At 45.2% G+C, this 24,957-nt stretch overlaps 1 protein-coding gene across 1 annotated transcript in view; it reads left to right on the top strand.

Annotated features, from left to right (window-relative positions):
* The first annotated feature begins 654 nt into the window (after positions 1-654).
* Positions 655-24,957, top strand: part of LOC123728285 (calcium-activated potassium channel subunit beta-4) — a 60,104-nt gene continuing 35,801 nt past the window's right edge. Inside the window, exon 1 of the mRNA XM_082964235.1 lies at positions 655-2,005. Within this exon, the coding sequence (XP_082820361.1) occupies positions 1,670-2,005 (336 nt within the window). The 5' untranslated portion in view covers positions 655-1,669. The remainder of the gene's footprint in view (positions 2,006-24,957) is intronic.

Consider the following 24,957-nt stretch of genomic DNA (forward strand, 5'->3'; position numbering starts at 1 on the left):
ACTGGGCATGTGTGGCTAGAAACAGAGATTGGAATGGAACTAATCTCATCCCCAGTCCAGCCTCTCTGTAACTGAGCCTGGGGAGAAGGTTAAGATGTAACCAAGGTTGATTGTGTAGTAGGATCCCCAGTCCAGCCGTCTCTGTAACTGAGCCTGGGGAGAAGGTTAAGATGTAACCAAGGTTGATTGTGTAGTAGGATCCCCAGTCCAGCCTCTCTGTAACTGAGCCTGGGGAGAAGGTTAAGATGTAACCAAGGTTGATTGTGTAGTAGGATCCCCAGTCCAGCCGTCTCTGTAACTGAGCCTGGGGAGAAGGTTAAGATATAACCAAGGTTGATTGTGTAGTAGGATCCCCAGTCCAGCCGTCTCTGTAACTGAGCCTGGGGAGAAGGTTAAGATGTTGATTGTGTAGTAGGTTATAGTGATACTGATTTGTCCCTGCATCTAAATGTCAGCATCATCTGTAAATCCTTAATTAATAAAAAATAGTCATTACTTTTATCTTTTATGAAAACAATGTCCATTATTATTCAACACTACACTTGCTAAACTTTTGTCAATTTCCATTAAAAGATACAAATCAGAGTTGACAAGCGTGTTCCAATAATTTCACAAAAAAACCTAAAACAATTTCAGAGAGTAAACTGGGTCTCTATAAAGATGCAGTGAATGGAATTACCACTGGTTAATGGCCCTTACGATAAAACGCTATGTGCGTGTGTTTATGTGTGTGTGTGTGTTTCTATGTGCTATTCAAGAAAGCCCCAAAAATGATTCTGTATATCTAGGAACGAACAGATGCAGACTAGCTTTAGGCTTTTCTGCCACGTGCACGCCACCGAGCACCGTACACCACCGTAATCGTTGCTGATTACGTTAAAACTCGCATGGCATAATGCTTGCTTTTTGATTGGTCAACTATAAGCTTTGTTTTTGTACGCCAAGCCAAGTTATCATGTGTCCAAAGCTTAATGACGTAGGTCATTATTTGTGTTATTGAACGTGTTAACAGTAACTAGCTAGCCTACACTGTCAACAGGTTCACCCTGTAGTGATGCATCAAAACAATACCGTCCAATCAGCGTAATGAAGTTGGTAACATTGGTGTCAGCAGAAGAGACCTATTTTTAACTGTAGAAAGCTCCTCGCCTCAGGTTATATAGGCTGGTCCTCAGACCAGAGAGAGCTGTCTCCATCTCCAAAGGGACACAGTAGACCAGTTTGTCCACAGCGAAGTGATGGATGTCGGAGCCAGGGACGGCGAGGGACCGCTGCTGCGCAACATCTGATCGCCAGCCAAGGGAGGGGCATTCACTCCGAACCTAATCCCAGATGCAACATCCAGCCTTTCAGCAAAACCCAAATCTCTACGGACCGTTGCGATATGAAGTAGATATCACGCGCATAAGAGCGAGGGGAGGAGGGGGGCAGGCACAGGCTGGACCGCAGCTGCTCCGCTTTCGCAAAGTTCTCCTCGTTGACACCGGGGTGAGAAAGAAATAGAACATACAGAAGAGAGAGCGAGGAGTCCGGTTGAGTGAAAGGGACATTTTCCTAGAGGCTACCAGTGTTTGGGGCAACACAGCGCATATATATATAGAGAGAGAGCCCCCTCTCCAGCTCTCCTCTCCGTCACTTTCGAGCTCTTTTCAGACCTACGAGGAGCATAATGGCGAAAATGAGGGTGTCATACGAGTACTCGGAGGCGGAGGATAAGAGTATCCGACTAGGACTGTTCCTCATCGTCTGTGGCATCCTGTCCCTCTTTATCCTCGGGTTCTGCTGGCTCAGTCCAACTCTACAGAGCATGCAGAGCAAACCGGCCAACTGCACGGTGGTGTCCGTGCTCAGACCGGAGGAGATGTTCGAGTGCGTGTTCACGTGCGGGTCGGACTGCAAGGGGACCTCGCTGTATCCGTGTCTGCAGATATTCGTCAATAATTCCCAGTCGAACTCCGTGGCTCTGCTGCACTTTGATGAACAGCAACTGGTGCTGAACCCAAAGGTAAATGACTAAAACTCTAGAAGGAGAACTCTGGGAAGGAGCACTCTAGACTTTATAGTCGCCACAGCGTTACAGTTACTGAATGCGGAGCTGTGAACGATCGATACAGTAGCTAGGCAAAGTGTCTGGCTGGAAAAGTTCCCAGTCTCAGTTTGTTGACATGAGGTAGATGGATATTATGTTAATGGTTGCCTGTTTTTTAAACTATGTTAATGTAAACAAACGTTTTGTATTCTAAAGACCAAATAACATTCTTGCTATTTTCTATTCCAAAGACATGGCAAAAAATCACAGACTTAAATAATGAGTTTAACTTTCATAAAAGTCACTTTATAGCAAGTGTAAGAGGATCTACACCTGTCCAAGTCTATTCTAGAGACATAGCCTCATCATCACTCACAAAGAGAACCTCTACTGTGATGAAGAGGAACAGAGATGACAAAATGACCCCTTTGGGACAGAAAGACCAAACGTCTGTGTGAGTGAAGGTGTCTTTTCTTCTCAGTTGGTCCGGTAAGCTCTCTGGTCCCATTGTGTGTGATGTTACTTTTCACACGTGCACCTCTCAGACTACAGATTGAAAATGTCTTGGTCCTTTTGAGAATTTCTTCAAATTCTCTGTGGTCATCATCACCATCAGTTGTTTCTAGCTGACTTCAGAAGGGTTTGAAACCCAACCTTCTCATCTTGTGTTCTTCTGTAGATAGTGTGTTTATATCTTTGAGGGGGTACTGTAGGGCGTTCAACTCTTCCTGTCCTCCTGCCCCTCCTCTCCCCCTCCTCTCCTCTCCTCCTCCCCCTCCCCTCCTCCTCTCCCTCCTCTCCCCTCCTCTCCTCTCCTGCTCCCCCTCCCCTCCTCCTCTCCCTCCTCTCCCCTCCTCTCCTCTCCTGCTCCCCCTCCCCTCCTCCTCTCCCTCCCCTCCTCCTCTCCCTCCTCTCCTCCGTCCCCTCCTCTCCTCCGTCCCCTCCTCTCCTCCGTCCCCTCCTCTCCTCTGTCCCCTCCTCTCCTCTCTCCCCTCCTCTCCTCTCTCTCCCCCCTCTCCTCTCTCCCCCCCTCTCCTCTCCTCTCCCCCTCCTCTCCTCTGTCCCCTCCTCTCCTCCACCCCCTCCTCTCCTCTGTCTCCTCCTCTCCTCCTCCCCCTCCTCTCCTCCCTGCTGTCTGAAACAGACCTCTCCCCCTCCCCTCCTCTCCTCCTCCCCCTCCTCTCCCCCTCCCCTCCTCTCCTCTGTCCCCTCCTCTCCTCCTCCCCCTCCCCCCTCCTCCTCCCCTCCTCTCCTCCTCCCCCTCCACTCCTCTGTCTCCTCCTCTCCTCCTCCCCCTCCTCTCCTCTGTCCCCTCGTCTCCTCCTCCATCTCCTCACCTCCTCCCCCTCCCCTCCTCCCTGCTGTCTGAAACAGACCTCTCTCCCCCCAGCTCCATGGTAACACCACTGCATCCCTCCACCCTGTGTCTTTAACGCGCCTCTATGTTTACTGACTGGGTTCTATGGCAACAGGAGCGCAGCTTTGAACAGTGATGCACGATCGCATGTGTCTGCATTTAAAGTGGCACCCTATTCCCCATGTAGTGCTCTACTTTGTCCACTAAGGAAATAGGGTGACTAAAAGTAGTGTGCGAAGGGAAAAGGGTGGCCAGAAGTAATAAGGTACCATTTAGGACAAACATAATCCCAGCCTGTTCTCTACATGCCGTAGAAATTGAGCCTGAGTCTGGGGATGAGGTTAGAACGAATGCAGACTGTGGCACTGAGAGGAAAGAAGTGAGGACTTTGGCTGGCTACCAAACCAACCAGGGGTTTGAATGAGTTGGCAGTAAGCAGGAAAAAGGAACCAGGTGTTGAATGAGTTGGCAGTAAGCAGGAAAAAGGAACCAGGTGTTGAATGAGTTGGCAGTAAGCAGGAAAAAGGAACCAGGTGTTGAATGAGTTGGCAGTAAGCAGGAAAAAGGAACCAGGTGTTGAATGAGTTGGCAGTAAGCAGGAAAAAGGAACCAGGGGTTGAATGAGTTGGCAGTAAGCAGGAAAAAGGAACCAGGGGTTGAATGAGTTGGCAGTAAGCAGGAAAAAGGAACCAGGTGTTGAATGAGTTGGCAGTAAGCAGGAAAAAGGAACCAGGTGTTGAATGAGTTGGCAGTAAGCAGGAAAAAGGAACCAGGTGTTGAATGAGTTGGCAGTAAGCAGGAAAAAGGAACCAGGGGTTGAATGAGTTGGCAGTAAGCAGGAAAAAGGAACCATGTGTTGAATGAGTTGGCAGTAAGCAGGAAGAAGGAACCAGGGGTTGAATGAGTTGGCAGTAAGCAGGAAAAAGGAACCAGGGGTTGAATGAGTTGGCAGTAAGCAGGAAAAAGGAACCAGGGGTTGAATGAGTTGGCAGTAAGCAGGAAGAAGGAACCAGGGGTTGAATGAGTTGGCAGTAAGCAGGAAGAAGGAACCAGGTGTTGAATGAGTTGGCAGTAAGCAGGAAAAAGGAACCAGGGGTTGAATGAGTTGGCAGTAAGCAGGAAGAAGGAACCAGGTGTTGAATGAGTTGGCAGTAAGCAGGAAGAAGGAACCAGGTGTTGAATGAGTTGGCAGTAAGCAGGAAAAAGGAACCAGGTGTTGAATGAGTTGGCAGTAAGCAGGAAAAAGGAACCAGGGGTTGAATGAGTTGGCAGTAAGCAGGAAAAAGGAACCAGGTGTTGAATGAGTTGGCAGTAAGCAGGAAAAAGGAACCAGGGGTTGAATGAGTTGGCAGTAAGCAGGAAGAAGGAACCAGGTGTTGAATGAGTTGGCAGTAAGCAGGAAAAAGGAACCAGGTGTTGAATGAGTTGGCAGTAAGCAGGAAGAAGGAACCAGGTGTTGAATGAGTTGGCAGTAAGCAGGAAAAAGGAACCAGGGGTTGAATGAGTTGGCAGTAAGCAGGAAAAAGGAACCAGGTGTTGAATGAGTTGGCAGTAAGCAGGAAGAAGGAACCAGGTGTTGAATGAGTTGGCAGTAAGCAGGAAAAAGGAACCAGGGGTTGAATGAGTTGGCAGTAAGCAGGAAGAAGGAACCAGGGGTTGAATGAGTTGGCAGTAAGCAGGAAGAAGGAACCAGGGGTTGAATGAGTTGGCAGTAAGCAGGAAAAGGGAACCAGGTGTTGAATGAGTTGGCAGTAAGCAGGAAAAAGGAACCAGGGGTTGAATGAGTTGGCAGTAAGCAGGAAAAAGGAACCAGGTGTTGAATGAGTTGGCAGTAAGCAGGAAAAAGGAACCAGGTGTTGAATGAGTTGGCAGTAAGCAGGCAATGACTCACTTTAGTTACTCTGTGTTGCAGTCTGTCTGTCTGTTCATGTTTAGTAGACTCAATCACTGCAGTCAGAGAACTTGGCAGTTTGGGCTCCTCAGGCTTGGAGGAACTGTAGAGTCTGAGGAGAGGATTGGCTGTGTCCCAAATGGAAACCTATTCTCTACATAGTGAACTATATAGGGAATAGGTTGCTATTTGGGATACAGCAACAGTCAATGTTTAATGTGTTCATATTATCGTCCCTGGCCCTGCATGTTGATTGTAAGTTGTACAACTTTTACATATGACTTGCACTTAGATTCTGTTGTTTTTATTGATTGGTGTGTGTGTGTGTGTGTGTGTGTGTGTGTGTGTGTGTGTGTGTGTGTGTGTGTGTGTGTGTGTGTGTGTGTGTGTGTGTGTGTATTTGTTCCCGGCGACAAAACCATATGACTTTGTCGCTGAATAACTCAGAGTGATTTGTGGAAAAGGGAACATCTGCTTCAAAAAGGCTGTGTTTACACAGGCAGCCCAATTCTGATCTTTTTTCCACTAATTGGTCTTTTGACCAATCACATCAGATCTTTTCACATCAGATCTTTTTCAGAGCTGATCTGATTGGTCAAAAGACCAATTAGTGAAAAAAAGATCAGAATTGGGCTGCCTACGTAAACACAGCCAAAAAGTCTCGTAAATGAATCAGGGATTTTTCTGATCAGTTATTGATTTCCTTAGCTGTTGAAGCACCAAAACAAAGTCATGAATTTAAAGATCCTGGAGAAGTGCCAACTAGTCATTCTTATGTATGGTTGTCTGAGGCAGGAAATGAAAGAAAACTGATTCTATCCGTGTGTGTGTGTGTGTCTGTGTCTGTGTGTGTGTCTGTGTGTGTGTCTGTGTGTGTGTCTGTGTGTGTGTCTGTGTGTGTGCGTGCGTCTGTGTGCGTCCATCTGTGTGCGTGCATCTGTGTGCGTGCATGTGTGTGCGTGTGTCTGTGTGTGTGTGTATGTGTGTGCGTGTGCGTCTGTGCGTCTGTGTGCGTGTGTCTGTGTGTGTGTGTGTGTGTGTGGGTGTGTGTGTGTGTGTGTGTGTGTGTGTGTGTGTGTGTGTGTCTGTGTGTGTGTGTGTCTGTGTGTCTCTGTGTGTCGTTATTGACAGGCTACTTCTACTAATGGCCCACCTGAGGTCCTGCTCTATAATGACTTCATTATAATGGTCACTAATATATCCTGGTTCTAGACTGAATGGTCGGAGCGTTCCAGAAGCAGGAGGGGTTGATTGGTTTGAATTGGCTGGCTCATGGGAGGATAGCAGTGGTTCATTTGAGCCGGATCCCACCTCTCTGTTTGGGACTTTTTTGTTCCGGAACCTATTTAGGTGGATCTGGGTACTCTCGTGGCATGAAAAATTATTTTCTCTTTTTGCAAATGTAAAATTGTTAATAAAAGCGATCAAAGTTCATTCGAGTTTCCTCTTCCTTAATTCTCCTGCCCCCATAAACAAACGTAATGTAAGAAGTTAGATTTTCAGCCTGTGCCTAATATTTTGAAGAGTTGACTGGGGTCAACACAACACTAATCAATACATTAATTGCACTATAACGGTGACAAACGGTGCCCACAAACTGTTAGGGCCTACATAAAGCTGTCCCAACAGCAGAGTCACAACAGCAGTACCAACACCTTACCACTGCTACACCTGGCTATCAGCGGAGCCTTGTCTGGCAGCGAAACAGTTCATTCAGCCTCATTTACTGCCTTTAAAAAAAACATAGCTGATATGGCTGACTTGTTTAAACAAATGTGGTTTCTACTGAGAATTGAGATGTTCAAACTATGGCATAAGGGGACGACAAGCGGATAAGAGGCGATCCGTAACTTCGATTAAGACATTAATGAGCGAGATAGGATGGACGTAGTCAATATAACTATTTGTTCAGCACTTTTGAAATGTACAGCGACAGAATTCAGAACATGGGCCGTTCTTACAATGTTCTCCCTGTACACCAACTCAGAAGCGTAGGATAAATAAAGGGGCATATAAGCAGACAATGAAAGCTCTTACAATATTCAATGATTACATTTCTCTAAAACAGGTTATAGGCTACATGTGCACCACCAAGTCAGAACAGTTGGCGAAATTAAGAGGTGAATATAGACCAAATTATTAGGGTGAGGCACATGAGCTACTAACAGCTTACTACACAATATACACTTGGTATTACTTTCTTGGTATATTACATAATTTATGCAACAGCATACAATACATTTTTGGACTCACCTTGTTGTGCTGTGCTCACTTGAACAGGAAGGTGGTGCGGTGGTCCTTCGTGGGCAAATTTTGTCATCAAACTTTGTCATCAAAGTATGGAATTCTCTGGATGTAAGTTGCTTTCAAGATGACTGGGAACTCTGAAAAAAAACAAGGTGGAATCATGACGACGTCAGTGATCTTCAGGTCGTAGCTCCAGAAAGAGGCCAGAGTTCCGTAATCAGAATTCCGAGTTTAATAAAGTTCAAAACGTATTTTCCCAGTCGTAGCTCATTTTCCCCCCAAGTTCCCAGTTGTCTTGAACTCACTAAAGTCAGATTTTGCAGTTCCGAGTTAACAGTTGATTTGAGCGCGACACAAGTCCTGCTTCATTGACAGCATGGTCAATGTTGAATGTTTATAATTTTAAACTAGGAAAAGAGACTCTTAACCTTAGACTTGGTTCCACACAGCCACTCCACTGAATAGCAGGCTTATGATTGCTTTGTAATGCTTGCAGTTAGCCACTGATTCCTTCCAAACTACTCATTGTTGAATTTACGATTTCCAACTTGTAATGTTTATATCCAATGGCCGATGAGCACCGATACCATTCATCTATAATTTCTCTTCATTATTTCTCTTCATATGACAAGGATTAAAAAGGATTTGCCAGTAGAATGTCGACTTGATTCAGGATGATGACTGCTAGCTAAGATTTTGAAAGTATGATGTTGACATGATCAGTCCAATCAAAGCTTTTAAATGTTTAAAATTTGTATTTAACCTTTATTTAACTAGGCAAGTCAGTTAAGAACAAATTCTTATTTACAATGACGGCCTAGGAAAAGGCTAAAGGCCTCCTGTACTGTAGATAAAAAAGCTACTGTAGATACTTGATTTGACGTCATTTTATCTGTGGCCAATGACGTTGAGCCTTCTTGGATGGGCACTTCTAATGTAACTCTATGGCAGCACCCAAGGGGCTAGACTTTTCGAGGTCTAGCCTTTTACTTGGCGGTGACGAGGTGTCCCCATGAGTGACAGAACACTGAGCAAATCACGGCGCAACTTTCCATATTTTCTGCTGCCCTTCCCACCACCACAGAAAGCACTGAGCTAGGCTGAAACACCTGCATTTTGGAGCTGCTTTACTCAAGAAAACAAAAAGAGACCATGTTTGTATGCGGCTTTATTAAATGTTATATATATTTTTTACATTGTTTGCAAACTGATATGATATTTAATGAATTTTTTTGCTCTGCCTCACTTGCCCTGAATGACGGGTCGCCACTGTGTATGTGTGAGACCAACGGGTGGCCGTGCCTGTATGAGAATCGTGCCTGTATCTCTCTCTCACATAACTAAAATGAAATTCACTTTCTATGATCTCTCTCCCTCTCTGCTCTGATAGACATGAGCCTGCAACTCTCATCTCTCCAGCGTTCATCATTTATTTCCTTATAGAATCACAGCTGTATGAAGGGTTCTGGAGAAACTGCAACAGTCCTGATACACTGGAAAACACCTGCCAAAGTTATATAAGTACTGCTGACTGTTCAGAAAGAAATGAAATCATTCAGAATACTACACCACCAGAAGGCCTATCATTTAGCCACAGAGGATCAATAGCTTATTTTTTTTAAATAGCCTAGCTGTGGATTGTAGCCCAATAACATGGAATAGCCTAGCTGTGGATTGTAGCCCAATATAAAGGAATAGCCTAGCTGTGGATTGTAGCCCAATATAAAGGAATAGCCTAGCTGTGGATTGTAGCCCAATATAAAGGAATAGCCTAGCTGTGGATTGTAGCCCAATAACATGGAATAGCCTAGCTGTGGATTGTAGCCCAATAACATGGAATAGCCTAGCTGTGGATTGTAGCCCAATAACATGGAATAGCCTAGCTGTGGATTGTAGCCCAATAACATGGAATAACCTAGCTGTGGATTGTAGCCCAATATAAAGGAATAGCCTAGCTGTGGATTGTAGACCAATAACATGGAATAGCCGAGCTGTGGATTGTAGCCCAATATACAAGGAATAGCCTAGCTGTGGATTGTAGCCCAATATAAAGGAATAGCCTAGCTGTGGATTGTAGCCCAATAACATGGAATAGCCTAGCTGTGGATTGTAGCCCAATATAAAGGAATAGCCTAGCTGTGGATTGTAGCCCAATATAAAGGAATAGCCTAGCTGTGGATTGTAGCCCAATATAAAGGAATAGCCTAGCTGTGGATTGTAGCCCAATATAAAGGAATAGCCTAGCTGTGGATTGTAGCCCAATATAAAGGAATAGCCTAGCTGTGGATTGTAGCCCAATAACATGGAATAGCCTAGCTGTGGATTGTAGCCCAATAACATGGAATAGCCTAGCTGTGGATTGTAGCCCAATAACATGGAATAGCCTAGCTGTGGATTGTAGCCCAATAACATGGAATAGCCTAGCTGTGGATTGTAGCCCAATATAAAGGAATAGCCTAGCTGTGGATTGTAGCCCAATATAAAGGAATAGCCTAGCTGTGGATTGTAGCCCAATAACATGGAATAGCCTAGCTGTGGATTGTAGCCCAATAACATGGAATAGCCTAGCTGTGGATTGTAGCCCAATAACATGGAATAGCCTAGCTGTGGATTGTAGCCCAATATACATGGAATAGCCTAGCTGTGGATTGTAGCCCAATATACAAGGAATAGCCTAGCTGTGGATTGTAGCCCAATATAAAGGAATAGCCTAGCTGTGGATTGTAGCCCAATAACATGGAATAGCCTAGCTGTGGATTGTAGCCCAATAACATGGAATAGCCTAGCTGTGGATTGTAGCCCAATAACATGGAATAGCCTAGCTGTGGATTGTAGCCCAATAACATGGAATAGCCTAGCTGTGGATTGTAGCCCAATATAAAGGAATAGCCTAGCTGTGGATTGTAGCCCAATATAAAGGAATAGCCTAGCTGTGGATTGTAGCCCAATATAAAGGAATAGCCTAGCTGTGGATTGTAGCCCAATATAAAGGAATAGCCTAGCTGTGGATTGTAGCCCAATAACATGGAATAGCCTAGCTGTGGATTGTAGCCCAATAACATGGAATAGCCTAGCTGTGGATTGTAGCCCAATAACATGGAATAGCCTAGCTGTGGATTGTAGCCCAATAACATGGAATAGCCTAGCTGTGGATTGTAGCCCAATATAAAGGAATAGCCTAGCTGTGGATTGTAGCCCAATATAAAGGAATAGCCTAGCTGTGGATTGTAGCCCAATATAAAGGAATAGCCTAGCTGTGGATTGTAGCCCAATAACATGGAATAGCCTAGCTGTGGATTGTAGACCAATAACATGGAATAGCCTAGCTGTGGATTGTAGCCCAATAACATGGAATAGCCTAGCTGTGGATTGTAGCCCAATAACATGGAATAACCTAGCTGTGGATTGTAGCCCAATATAAAGGAATAGCCTAGCTGTGGATTGTAGACCAATAACATGGAATAGCCTAGCTGTGGATTGTAGCCCAATAACATGGAGTAGCCGAGCTGTGGATTGTAGCCCAATAACAAGGAATAGCCTAGCTGTGGATTGTAGCCCAATAACATGGAATAGCCTAGCTGTGGATTGTAGCCAAATATAAAGGAATAGCCTAGCTGTGGATTGTAGCCCAATAACATGGAATAGCCTAGCTGTGGATTGTAGCCAAATATAAAGGAATAACCTAGCTGTGGATTGTAGCCCAATAACATGGAATAGCCTAGCTGTGGATTGTAGCCCAATAACATGGAATAGCCTAGCTGTGGATTGTAGCCCAATAACATGGAATAGCCTAGCTGTGGATTGTAGCCAAATATAAAGGAATAGCCTAGCTATGGATTGTAGCCCAATAACATGGAATAGCCTAGCTGTGGATTGTAGCCCAATAACATGGAATAATAGCCTAGCTGTGGATTGTAGCCCAATATAAAGGAATAGCCTAGCTGTGGATTGTAGCCCAATAACATGGAATAACCTAGCTGTGGATTGTAGCCCAATAACATGGAATAACCTAGCTGTGGATTGTAGCCCAATAACATGGAATAGCCTAGCTGTGGATTGTAGCCCAATAACATGGAATAGCCTAGCTGTGGATTGTAGCCCAATAACATGGAATAATAGCCTAGCTGTGGATTGTAGCCCAATATAAAGGAATAGCCTAGCTGTGGATTGTAGCCCAATAACATGGAATAACCTAGCTGTGGATTGTAGCCCAATAACATGGAATAACCTAGCTGTGGATTGTAGCCCAATAACATGGAATAGCCTAGCTGTGGATTGTAGCCCAATAACATGGAATAGCCTAGCTGTGGATTGTAGCCCAATAACATGGAATAGCCTAGCTGTGGATTGTAGCCCAATAACATGGAATAGCCTAGCTGTGGATTGTAGCCCAATAACATGGAATAGCCTAGCTGTGGATTGTAGCCCAATAACATGGAATAGCCTAGCTGTGGATTGTAGCCCAATAACATGGAATAGCCTAGCTGTGGATTGTAGCCCAATAACATGGAATAGCCTAGCTGTGGATTGTAGCCCAATAACATGGAATAGCCTAGCTGTGGATTGTAGACCAATAACATGGAATAGCCTAGCTGTGGATTGTAGCCCAATAACATGGAATAGCCTAGCTGTGGATTGTAGCCCAATAACAAGGAATAGCCTAGCTGTGGATTGTAGCCCAATAACATGGAATAGCCTAGCTGTGGATTGTAGCCCAATAACAAGGAATAGCCTAGCTGTGGATTGTAGCCAAATATAAAGGAATAGCCTAGCTGTGGATTGTAGCCCAATAACATGGAATAGCCTAGCTGTGGATTGTAGCCAAATATAAAGGAATAACCTAGCTGTGGATTGTAGCCCAATAACATGGAATAGCCTAGCTGTGGATTGTAGCCCAATAACATGGAATAGCCTAGCTGTGGATTGTAGCCAAATATAAAGGAATAGCCTAGCTGTGGATTGTAGCCCAATAACATGGAATAGCCTAGCTGTGGATTGTAGCCCAATAACATGGAATAGCCTAGCTGTGGATTGTAGCCCAATAACATGGAATAATAGCCTAGCTGTGGATTGTAGCCCAATATAAAGGAATAGCCTAGCTGTGGATTGTAGCCCAATAACATGGAATAACCTAGCTGTGGATTGTAGCCCAATAACATGGAATAACCTAGCTGTGGATTGTAGCCCAATAACATGGAATAGCTTAGCTGTGGATTGTAGCCCAATAACATGGAATAGCCTAGCTGTGGATTGTAGCCCAATAACATGGAATAGCCTAGCTGTGGATTGTAGCCCAATAACATGGAATAGCCTAGCTGTGGATTGTAGCCCAATAACATGGAATAGCCTAGCTGTGGATTGTAGCCCAATAACATGGAATAGCCTAGCTGTGGATTGTGGCCCAATAACATGGAATAGCCTAGCTGTGGATTGTAGCCCAATAACATGGAATAGCCTAGCTGTGGATTGTAGCCCAATAACATGGAATAGCCTAGCTGTGGATTGTAGCCCAATAACATGGAATAGCCTAGCTGTGGATTGTAGCCCAATAACATGGAATAGCCTAGCTGTGGATTGTAGCCCAATAACATGGAATAGCCTAGCTGTGGATTGTAGCCCAATATAAAGGAATAGCCTAGCTGTGGATTGTAGCCCAATATAAAGGAATAGCCTAGCTGTGGATTGTAGCCCAATATAAAGGAATAGCCTAGCTGTGGATTGTAGCCCAATAACATGGAATAGCCTAGCTGTGGATTGTAGCCCAATAACATGGAATAGCCTAGCTGTGGATTGTAGCCCAATAACATGGAATAGCCTAGCTGTGGATTGTAGCCCAATAACATGGAATAGCCTAGCTGTGGATTGTAGCCCAATATAAAGGAATAGCCTAGCTGTGGATTGTAGCCCAATATACAATGGAATAGCCTAGCTGTGGATTGTAGCCCAATATAAAGGAATAGCCTAGCTGTGGATTGTAGCCCAATAACATGGAATAGCCTAGCTGTGGATTGTAGACCAATAACATGGAATAGCCTAGCTGTGGATTGTAGCCCAATAACATGGAATAGCCTAGCTGTGGATTGTAGCCCAATAACATGGAATAGCCTAGCTGTGGATTGTAGCCCAATATAAAGGAATAGCCTAGCTGTGGATTGTAGCCCAATATAAAGGAATAGCCTAGCTGTGGATTGTAGCCCAATATAAAGGAATAGCCTAGCTGTGGATTGTAGCCCAATAACATGGAATAGCCTAGCTGTGGATTGTAGCCCAATAACATGGAATAGCCTAGCTGTGGATTGTAGCCCAATAACATGGAATAGCCTAGCTGTGGATTGTAGCCCAATAACATGGAATAACCTAGCTGTGGATTGTAGCCCAATATAAAGGAATAGCCTAGCTGTGGATTGTAGACCAATAACATGGAATAGCCTAGCTGTGGATTGTAGCCCAATAACATGGAGTAGCCGAGCTGTGGATTGTAGCCCAATAACAAGGAATAGCCTAGCTGTGGATTGTAGCCCAATAACATGGAATAGCCTAGCTGTGGATTGTAGCCAAATATAAAGGAATAGCCTAGCTGTGGATTGTAGCCCAATAACATGGAATAGCCTAGCTGTGGATTGTAGCCAAATATAAAGGAATAACCTAGCTGTGGATTGTAGCCCAATAACATGGAATAGCCTAGCTGTGGATTGTAGCCCAATAACATGGAATAGCCTAGCTGTGGATTGTAGCCCAATAACATGGAATAGCCTAGCTGTGGATTGTAGCCAAATATAAAGGAATAGCCTAGCTGTGGATTGTAGCCCAATAACATGGAATAGCCTAGCTGTGGATTGTAGCCCAATAACATGGAATAATAGCCTAGCTGTGGATTGTAGCCCAATATAAAGGAATAGCCTAGCTGTGGATTGTAGCCCAATAACATGGAATAACCTAGCTGTGGATTGTAGCCCAATAACATGGAATAACCTAGCTGTGGATTGTAGCCCAATAACATGGAATAGCCTAGCTGTGGATTGTAGCCCAATAACATGGAATAGCCTAGCTGTGGATTGTAGCCCAATAACATGGAATAGCCTAGCTGTGGATTGTAGCCCAATAACATGGAATAGCCTAGCTGTGGATTGTAGCCCAATAACATGGAATAGCCTAGCTGTGGATTGTAGCCCAATAACATGGAATAGCCTAGCTGTGGATTGTAGCCCAATAACATGGAATAGCCTAGCTGTGGATTGTAGCCCAATAACATGGAATAGCCTAGCTGTGGATTGTAGCCCAATAACATGGAATAGCCTAGCTGTGGATTGTAGCCCAATAACATGGAATAGCCTAGCTGTGGATTGTAGCCCAATAACATGGAATAGCCTAGCTGTGGATTGTAGCCCAATAACATGGAATAGCCTAGCTGTGGATTGTAGCCCAATAACATGGAATAGCCTAGCTGTGGATTGTAGCCCAATAACATGGAATAGCCTAGCTGTGGATTGTAGCCCAATAACATGGAATAGCCTAGCTGTGGATTGTGGCCCAATAACATGGAATAGCCTAGCTGTGGATTGTAGCCCAATAACATGGAATAGCCTAGCTGTGGATTGTAGCCCAATAACATGGAATAGCCTAGCTGTGGATTGTAGCCCAATAACATGGAATAGCCTAGCTGTGGATTGTAGCCCAATAACATGGAATAGCCTAGCTGTGGATTGTAGCCCAATAACATGGAATAGCCTAGCTGTGGATTGTAGCCCAATAACATGGAATAGCCTAGCTGTGGATTGTAGCCCAATAACATGGAATAGCCTAGCTGTGGATTGTAGCCCAATAACATGGAATAGCCTAGCTGTGGATTGTAGCCCAATAACATGGAATAGCCTAGCTGTGGATTGTAGCCCAATAACATGGAATAGCCTAGCTGTGGATTGTAGCCCAATAACATGGAATAGCCTAGCTGTGGATTGTAGCCCAATAACATGGAATAGCCTAGCTGTGGATTGTAGCCCAATAACATGGAATAGCCTAGCTGTGGATTGTAGCCCAATAACATGGAATAGCCTAGCTGTGGATTGTAGCCCAATAACATGGAATAGCCTAGCTGTGGATTGTAGCCCAATAACATGGAATAGCCTAGCTGTGGATTGTAGCCCAATAACATGGAATAGCCTAGCTGTGGATTGTAGCCCAATAACATGGAATAGCCTAGCTGTGGATTGTAGCCCAATAACATGGAATAGCCTAGCTGTGGATTGTAGCCCAAATATACATAGGAATAGCCTAGCTGTGGATTGTAGCCCAATAACATGGAATAGCCTAGCTGTGGATTGTAGCCCAAATATACATAGGAATAAGCCTAGCTGTGGATTGTAGCCCAATAACATGGAATAGCCTAGCTGTGGATTGTAGCCCAATAACATGGAATAGCCTAGCTGTGGATTGTAGCCCAATAACATGGAATAGCCTAGCTGTGGATTGTAGCCCAATAACATGGAATAGCCTAGCTGTGGATTGTAGCCCAATATACATGGAATAGCCTAGCTGTGGATTGTAGCCCAATAACATGGAATAGCCTAGCTGTGGATTGTAGCCCAATATAAAGGAATAGCCTAGCTGTGGATTGTAGCCCAATAACATGGAATAGCCTAGCTGTGGATTGTAGCCCAATAACATGGAATAGCCTAGCTGTGGATTGTAGCCCAATAACATGGAATAGCCTAGCTGTGGATTGTAGCCCAATAACATGGAATAGCCTAGCTGTGGATTGTAGCCCAATAACATGGAATAGCCTAGCTGTGGATTGTAGCCCAATAACATGGAATAGCCTAGCTGTGGATTGTAGCCCAATAACATGGAATAGCCTAGCTGTGGATTGTAGCCCAATAACATGGAATAGCCTAGCTGTGGATTGTAGCCCAATAACATGGAATAGCCTAGCTGTGGATTGTAGCCCAATAACATGGAATAGCCTAGCTGTGGATTGTAGCCCAATAACATGGAATAGCCTAGCTGTGGATTGTAGCCCAATAACATGGAATAGCCTAGCTGTGGATTGTAGCCCAATAACATGGAATAGCCTAGCTGTGGATTGTAGCCCAATAACATGGAATAGCCTAGCTGTGGATTGTAGCCCAATAACATGGAATAGCCTAGCTGTGGATTGTAGCCCAATAACATGGAATAGCCTAGCTGTGGATTGTAGCCCAATAACATGGAATAGCCTAGCTGTGGATTGTAGCCCAATAACATGGAATAGCCTAGCTGTGGATTGTAGCCCAATAACATGGAATAGCCTAGCTGTGGATTGTAGCCCAATAACATGGAATAGCCTAGCTGTGGATTGTAGCCCAATAACATGGAATAGCCTAGCTGTGGATTGTAGCCCAATAACATGGAATAGCCTAGCTGTGGATTGTAGCCCAATAACATGGAATAGCCTAGCTGTGGATTGTAGCCCAATAACATGGAATAGCCTAGCTGTGGATTGTAGCCCAATAACATGGAATAGCCTAGCTGTGGATTGTAGCCCAATAACATGGAATAGCCTAGCTGTGGATTGTAGCCCAATAACATGGAATAGCCTAGCTGTGGGGAACAGTGAACAAACAGCATGCAGACCAAACAGGCCTTTCTCAATATTTCAAATACAATGGAGGGAAAACCCAGGTTGGAAAGCAGATGGCTCCTGCTGAAAAGAGAAGACTCTATGCTGTAGGCTACCAACATATTTATCTGCTGTACTTCCAAATACTGCTTTACAATGTAAAATAAGAGAGCGAGAGAGGCTGTTGGCATGAGCGCATCTCCCATCAACAGCTAGTGAGCTACGCATCATTGGGTGAGTCAGTGAAACTGGAAAGCATTTTTAGGACTATAATTTCCTCCTCATACTGTAGCCTACAATATGTGTCTCCACACACCTTGGCCTGGGCTGTTGATGGATTCAAGACAAGTTGTTTTTATTGATCTCAGTTTGTCAGTGTAGCCTTCCTTTTCCATCATTTGTGAGGTATAAAATAATATTCTACCAAAGTCTCCTGTAATGTAAAATACGTGGATTTGCATGAAATGCGTTTATAAAATGGCACGTTTTTCCCAGACCCGAGGCTACTAAAAATGTTCCCCATGTGGGCAACTTCAGTAAGGGCTTCTACTCTACAGCTCTATGCCACTACGCAAATATGATGATATGCAATGCCTTATTGTAATGTGGTTTTCTTTTGGTTCCGGCACCTCCCGCTTTCCAAAGGAAGCACCGGGGGAGAGACTTAACATGGTCTCTTTCTGTATAGGACATACTGTATGGTTAAAGTGTTTATTAATGCTTTGTAAACACTGTAGTGAATTAGTCATGTATTACTTGATGAAGGGTAGGAGGAGGGAAAGGGGGAGGAGGAGGGAGAGGAGGAGGGTGAGGGGGGAGGAGGTGGGAGAAGAGGAGGAGGGAGAGGGGAGGGGGAGGAGGAGGGAGAGGGGGAGGGGAGGTAGAGCAGGGGGAGGAGGAGGGGAGGCAGAGCAGAGCAGAGGGAGGAGGAGGGAGAGGAGAGGAGAGGGGGAGGAGGAGGGAGAGGGGGAGGGGAGGTAGAGGAGGGGAGGCAGAGCAGAGGGAGGAGGAGGGAGAGGAGAGGGGGAGGAGGAGGGAGAGGGGGAGGGGAGGTAGAGCAGGGGGAGGAGGAGGGGGAGGAGGAGGGAGAGGGGGAGGAGGGGAGGCAGAGCAGGCTGCCCCTGCTCTGCTCCCAAAGGGTGGGGCAGAGCAGGGGCAGCCAGTCTGAATCCCCCCTCCTCAACGTCATCCCACTCCTCCTCCCCCTGCTCTGCCCCACCCTTTGGGAGCAGTGACCTTTTGGTGCGGCTGGCTAATGAGAGCAGAGGCTCCTGGGTAATGGCTTGATTAAACCACCTGTGGAACGCTTGACTGATTTGGCATTAACCCACAAGGAGTACTAGTCAGCTGGGGGTTCCTTCATCTTTGTCTCTCCTCTCCTCTTCATCGGTGGTAATGTGAGTTCCTACACTGTGTAAGTCATGGGGAACAGTCTTGCTATGGACTCAGGAATGATCTGTGTCAAGGGTCTGATTCTTTTGACTAACTGACATAAAGTTAACTGAACACAGTAGACATTATGTTAATCTCTCCTTTCAAGTACTGTGAGGACTGTTGGATGTCTATACAGTTATGCTTATGGCAGACCACGGCCATGCCATCTAGTCCCAGTCTTCAGTTCAGCTGCTGTTCCTCCTACCAGTGGTCTACATACAGACAGAGAGCCATGCCATCTAGTCCCAGTCTTCAGTTCAGCTGCTGTTCCTCCTACCAGTGGTCTACATACAGACAGAGAGCCATGCCATCTAGTCCCAGTCTTCAGTTCAGCTGCTGTTCCTCCTACCAGTGGTCTACATACAGACAGAGAGCCATGCCATCTAGTCCCAGTCTTCAGTTCAGCTGCTGTTCCTCGTACCAGTGGTCTACATACAGACAGAGAGCCATGCCATCTAGTCCCAGTCTTCAGTTCAGCTGCTGTTCCTCCTACCAGTGGTCTACATACAGACAGAGAGCCATGCCATCTAGTCCCAGTCTTCAGTTCAGCTGCTGTTCCTCCTACCAGTGGTCTACATACAGACAGAGAGCCATGCCATCTAGTCCCAGTCTTCAGTTCAGCTGCTGTTCCTCCTACCAGTGGCCTACATACAGACAGAGAGCCAGAGCAGTCCCCTTTATTCTCCCCTCTCCTCTCCTCCCTCCCCTCTTCTACCTCTCCTCTCCTCCCTCCCCTCCACTACCTCTCCTCTCCTCCCTCCCCTCCACTACCTCTCTTCTCCTCCCTCCCCTCTTCTACCTCTCCTCACCTCCCTCCCCTCCACTACCTCTCCTCTCCTCCCTCCCCTCCACTACCTCTCCTGTCCTCCCTCCCCTCCACTACCTCTCCTCTCCTCCCTCCCCTCCACTACCTCTCTTCTCCTCCCTCCCCTCTTCTACCTCTCCTCCCTCCCCTCTTCTACCTCTCCTCCCTCCCCTCCACTACCTCTCCTTGTGTTCCTCATTCACAGAGAAGCGTGTCTCGTCTCTTCCCTTGTCTCACACACACACACACGCACGCACACACACACACACACACACACACCACAGCTTCTATTTATACCCTACCAACTGGCTACGTTTCACTCTGGGGAGGAGGGGTCTTAGTATGCTGTCGTCGAGACGACTGACTTCCTTGACTACCACCAACCCATAGAGACAGGGACTACCTTAACTACCACCAGCCAATAGAGACAGGGATTACCTTAACTACCACCAGCCAATAGAGACAGGGACTACCTTAACTACCACCTGCCAATAGAGATGAAAGAGATGAATCACTGTTTTCCTCTCAAGTTCCTCTCCACCACTCCATTCAGGCTCAAAGCCATCCTAGAAAACTCACCCTCTGTGAGACATTGATTGAATCTTTTTTTAGTTTCCGAAGTCAGATTCTCTAGTCACTGGCTCCGGCTCAAAACTTCCCCTCTGTGAGACATTGATTGAATCTTTTTTCAGTTTCCGAAGTCAGATTCTCTAGTCACTGGCTCCGGCTCAAAACTTACCCGAGAAACTCTCCAGCGAGACCATACATGTGTTTTAAACATCATCGTATTCCCATGATGCCCTACTTCCATACACAGAGCCTTCAGAAAGTATTCACACCCCTTGACTTAATCCACATTTTGTTGTGAAAGCATGAATTCATGACAACATGTTTTTACAAATTTTTGCAGAATATATTGAAAATAAAATACAGAAATATCTCATTTCCATAAGTACTCACAACCCTCAGTCAATACTTTGTAGAAGCAACCTTGGTGGCGATTACAGAGTATTTTTGGGTAAGTCTCTAAGAGCTTTCCACACCTAGATTGTACTATATTTACCCATTATTATTTTTTAAATCCTTCAAGCTCTGTCGAGTTGATTGTTGATCATTCCTAGACAGCCATTTTCAAGCATTGCCATATATTTTCAAGCCGATTTAACATTTTACTGCAGGGTCACAGAGTGATTCTTGGTGTTCTTAAACAAATCTACTTTGAAACAGAAATATAGACCTCACACACATGCTTATGGGCTTAGAAAAAAGAAGACACCTGTAACATGTCAGATATAACGTTCAAATATATTCAATGTTGAGTTTGCACCTAATATAACACTTTATATACATCACAGAAGACTGAAATATAACACAACTGTTTGACATAGAAACACCAGATTTTTATCGGGTTTTCTGAAATAATCTTGATTAATTATGAAATTATGAAAAGTATTGATAATATTCATCCCAAGAGACCAAAGAGGGTGCTTTAGGTCATTGACTGCTGGAAACGGCTACCTAAACACTCTAACAACGCTACTCAGGAACATTCAATGTCATCTTGGTAAGCAACTCCAGTGTATATTTGGCCTTGTGTTTTAGATTATTGTCCTGCTGAAAGGTGAATTTGTGTCTGTTGGAAAGCAGACTGAACCAGGTTTTTTCCTGCAGGATTTTGCCTGCGCTTATAGCTGTATACTTGTCATCTCCCTAGTCCACGATGACAAGCATACCCATAACATGATGCAGCCATCATCATGCTTGAAAATATGAAGAGTGGTACTCAGTGATGTGTTGTGTTGGATTTGACCCAAACATAACGTTGTGTATTCAGGACATAACGTTCATTTCTTTGCAGTATTACTTAAGTGCCTTCTTGCAAACAGGATGCAAGTTTTGGAATATTTGTATTCTGCACAGGCGTCCTTCATTTCACTCTGTCATTTAAGTTATTATTGTGGACAAACTACAATGTTGTTGATCCAGCCTCAGTTTTCTTCTATCACAGCCATTGAACTTTGTAACTGTTTTAAAGTCACCATTGGCTTCATGATGAAAGCCCTGAGCAGTTTCCTTCCTTTCTGGCAACTAAGTTTGGAAGGATGCCTGTATCTTTGTTGTGACTGGGTGTATTGATACACCATCCAAAGCCTAATTAATAACTCCACCATGTTCATAGGGATTTTGTTTTAGTTTACACATCTACCAATAGATGCCCTTCTTTGCAAGGCATTGAAAAACCTCCTGGGGAGTCTCAGTCCTCCTGACTCAGGTTAATCAGGCTCCCGGGGGAGTCTCAGTCCTCCTGACTCTGGTTAATCAGGCTACCTGGGGAGTCTCAGTCCTCCTGACTTTGGTTAATCAGGCTACCTGGGGAGTCTCAGTCCTCCTGACTCTGGTTAATCAGGCTACCTGGGGAGTCTCAGTCCTCATGACTCTGGTTAATCAGGCTACCTGGGGATTCTCAGTCCTCATGACTCTGGTTAATCAGGCTACCTGGGGAGTATCAGTCCTCCTGACTCTGGTTAATCAGGCTACCTGGGGGGTCTTAGTCCTCATGACTCTGGTTAATCAGGCTACCTGTGGAGTCTCAGTCCTCCTGACTCAGGTTAATCAGGCTACCTGGGGAGTCTCAGTCCTCCTGACTCTGGTTAATCAGGCTACCTGGGGAGTCTTAGTCCTCATGACTCTGGTTAATCAGGCTACCTGGGGAGTCTCAGTCCTCCTGACCCAGGTTAATCAGGCTACCTGGGGAGTCTCAGTCCTCCTGACTCTGGTTAATCAGGCTACCTGGGGAGTCTTAGTCCTCATGACTCTGGTTAATCAGGCTACCTGGGGAGTCTTAGTCCTCATGACTCAGGTTTATCAGGCTACCTGTGGAGTCTCAGTCCTCCAGACTCAGGTTAATCAGGCTACCTGGGGAGTCTTAGTCCTCCTGACTCTGGTTAATCAGGCTACCTGTGGAGTCTCAGTCCTCCAGACTCTGGTTAATCAGGCTACCTGGGGAGTCTTAGTCCTCATGACTCTGGTTAATCAGGCTACCTGTGGAGTCTCAGTCCTCCAGACTCAGGTTAATCAGGCTATCAGTGACATAAACCAATCAGGGATCCTTCTCTACAGCAGGACCGCGAACCTTGACACTCAGATTTAAGTTCTTAAGTACTCCTGGGATAAAAGGTGTGTGAAGGTGGTTAGGTGGGTAAAGGTGAGGATGAGGGATGTTGTTGAACATCACTTTACTGATTGGGAAATGGTTACAACAAACTCTTCCCCTCCAGCCATCAGTAACCAGACTGACAGCTCAGCAGAGTGGAAGTGGGCTCCTTGTTTGCTGATACAGGAGTCTAAATGCTCCATTGGTCCTGTCCTATCATCAACTATTGACCACACACACACACACACACACACACACACACACACACACACACACACACACACACACACACACACACACACACACACACACACACACACACACACACACACACACACACACACACACAAGCACACACACAAGCAATTTGTTAGTGATTGCTAGAGAAACAGGATTGGGATATAAACACAATCAAAGATAACTCATTTTTCCTGCTTGTCTGACCAATATGGTCTGGTGTTGTTTAGGTGCTCTGTGAGGTCTCTCTGTGTGTGTGTGTGTGTGTGTGTGTGTGTGTGTGTGTGTGTGTGTGTGTGTGTGTGTGTGTGTGTGTGTGTGTGTGTGTGTGTGTGTGTGTGTGTGTGTGTGTGTTATGAGGTGTTTTGTGTGTGTGTGTGGTAATGCTCTGTGTGTGTGTGTGTCTTTGTGTGTGTTTACGGCTTGTCAAAGCCCCTGGGCTCTGCAGTGCTGTAAACAGGATTGGATAGTTGTCCCTTTCTGTTTTGAGACAATAAAGAAGACAAAGTCTCCAAGGTGATTCAAAGGGCTCTCAGCCCTGAAAACTTTGAGCCGATAACAGAGCCAGAATGACTCCCAGTTGCACTGGAAACAGTAGAGAGAACAGAGGCAATATGACTCCCAGTTGCACTGGAAACACTAAAGATAACAGAGCCAGAATGACTCCCAGTTGCACTGGAAACACTAAAGATAACAGAGCCAGAATGACTCCCAGTTGCACTGGAAACACTAAAGATAACAGAGCCAGAATGACTCCCAGTTGCACTGGAAACACTAGAGATAACAGAGCCAGAATGACTCCCAGTTGCACTGGAAACACTAGAGATAACAGAGCCAGAATGACTCCCAGTTGCACTGGAAACACTAAAGATAACAGAGCCAGAATGACTCCCAGTTGCACTGGAAACACTAAAGATAACAGAGCCAGAATGACTCCCAGTTGCACTGGAAACACTAGAGATAACAGAGCCAGAATGACTCCCAGTTGCACTGGAAACACTAGAGATAACAGAGCCAGAATGACTCCCAGTTGCACTGGAAACACTAAAGATAACAGAGCCAGAATGACTCCCAGTTGCACTGGAAACACTAGAGATAACAGAGCCAGAATGACTCCCAGTTGCACTGGAAACACTAGAGATAACAGAGCCAGAATGACTCCCAGTTGCACTGGAAACACTAGAGATAACAGAGACAGAATGACTCCCAGTTGCACTGGAAACACTAAAGATAACAGAGCCAGAATGACTCCCAGTTGCACTGGAAACACTAAAGATAACAGAGCCAGAATGACTCCCAGTTGCACTGGAAACACTAAAGATAACAGAGCCAGAATGACTCCCAGTTGCACTGGAAACACTAAAGATAACAGAGCCAGAATGACTCCCAGTTGCACTGGAAACACTAAAGATAACAGAGCCAGAATGACTCCCAGTTGCACTGGAAACACTAAAGATAACAGAGCCAGAATGACTCCCAGTTGCACTGGAAACTCTGGAGATAACAGAGCCAGAATGACTCCCAGTTGCACTGGAAACACTAGAGATAACAGAGACAGAATGACTCCCAGTTGCACTGGAAACACTAAAGATAACAGAGCCAGAATGACTCCCAGTTGCACTGGAAACACTAAAGATAACAGAGCCAGAATGACTCCCAGTTGCACTGGAAACACTAGAGATAACAGAGCCAGAATGACTCCCAGTTGCACTGGAAACTCTGGAGATAACAGAAACTAGCCTATAGTTCGGCCTGTCATTGTAAGTGGTAAATATCTCCCCCTTAGCGCCACAGAAATACATAATGGGTCGATGTGAATACATTTTAATAAAGATTGGAGGTGCTTGTCTAGACTTTGTTTGTATCCCAAATGGCACCCTAGTCCCTATATAGTGCACTACTTTCGACCAGAGCCCTACAGAGAAGAGGATGCCATTTGGGAGAGCATCTTCATTTTAATCAAATATGATTAATGGAAGTCTGAAAGCATTTAAGATGCCATTTCGAAATGTGTTTATGTTGGAGCCATTTTGCAAAGCCATTGACCATGTGTTTATTATTGACGTCCAGTCTCTTACAAGACATTAGTATCTTTAAACATACGATTTAACTAAACCTACGAGCTGCACTTATACATTCATTTGCTATTAGTGGTACTTTGTGTGCGTGTGTATGAGAGACAGAACGCTACGTCGTCTGTTTATCAGA

The sequence above is a fragment of the Salmo salar genome, chromosome 17, assembly GCF_965601325.2.
Source record: "Salmo salar chromosome 17, fSalSal1, whole genome shotgun sequence".
Classification (NCBI taxonomy): Eukaryota; Metazoa; Chordata; class Actinopteri; order Salmoniformes; family Salmonidae; genus Salmo; species Salmo salar.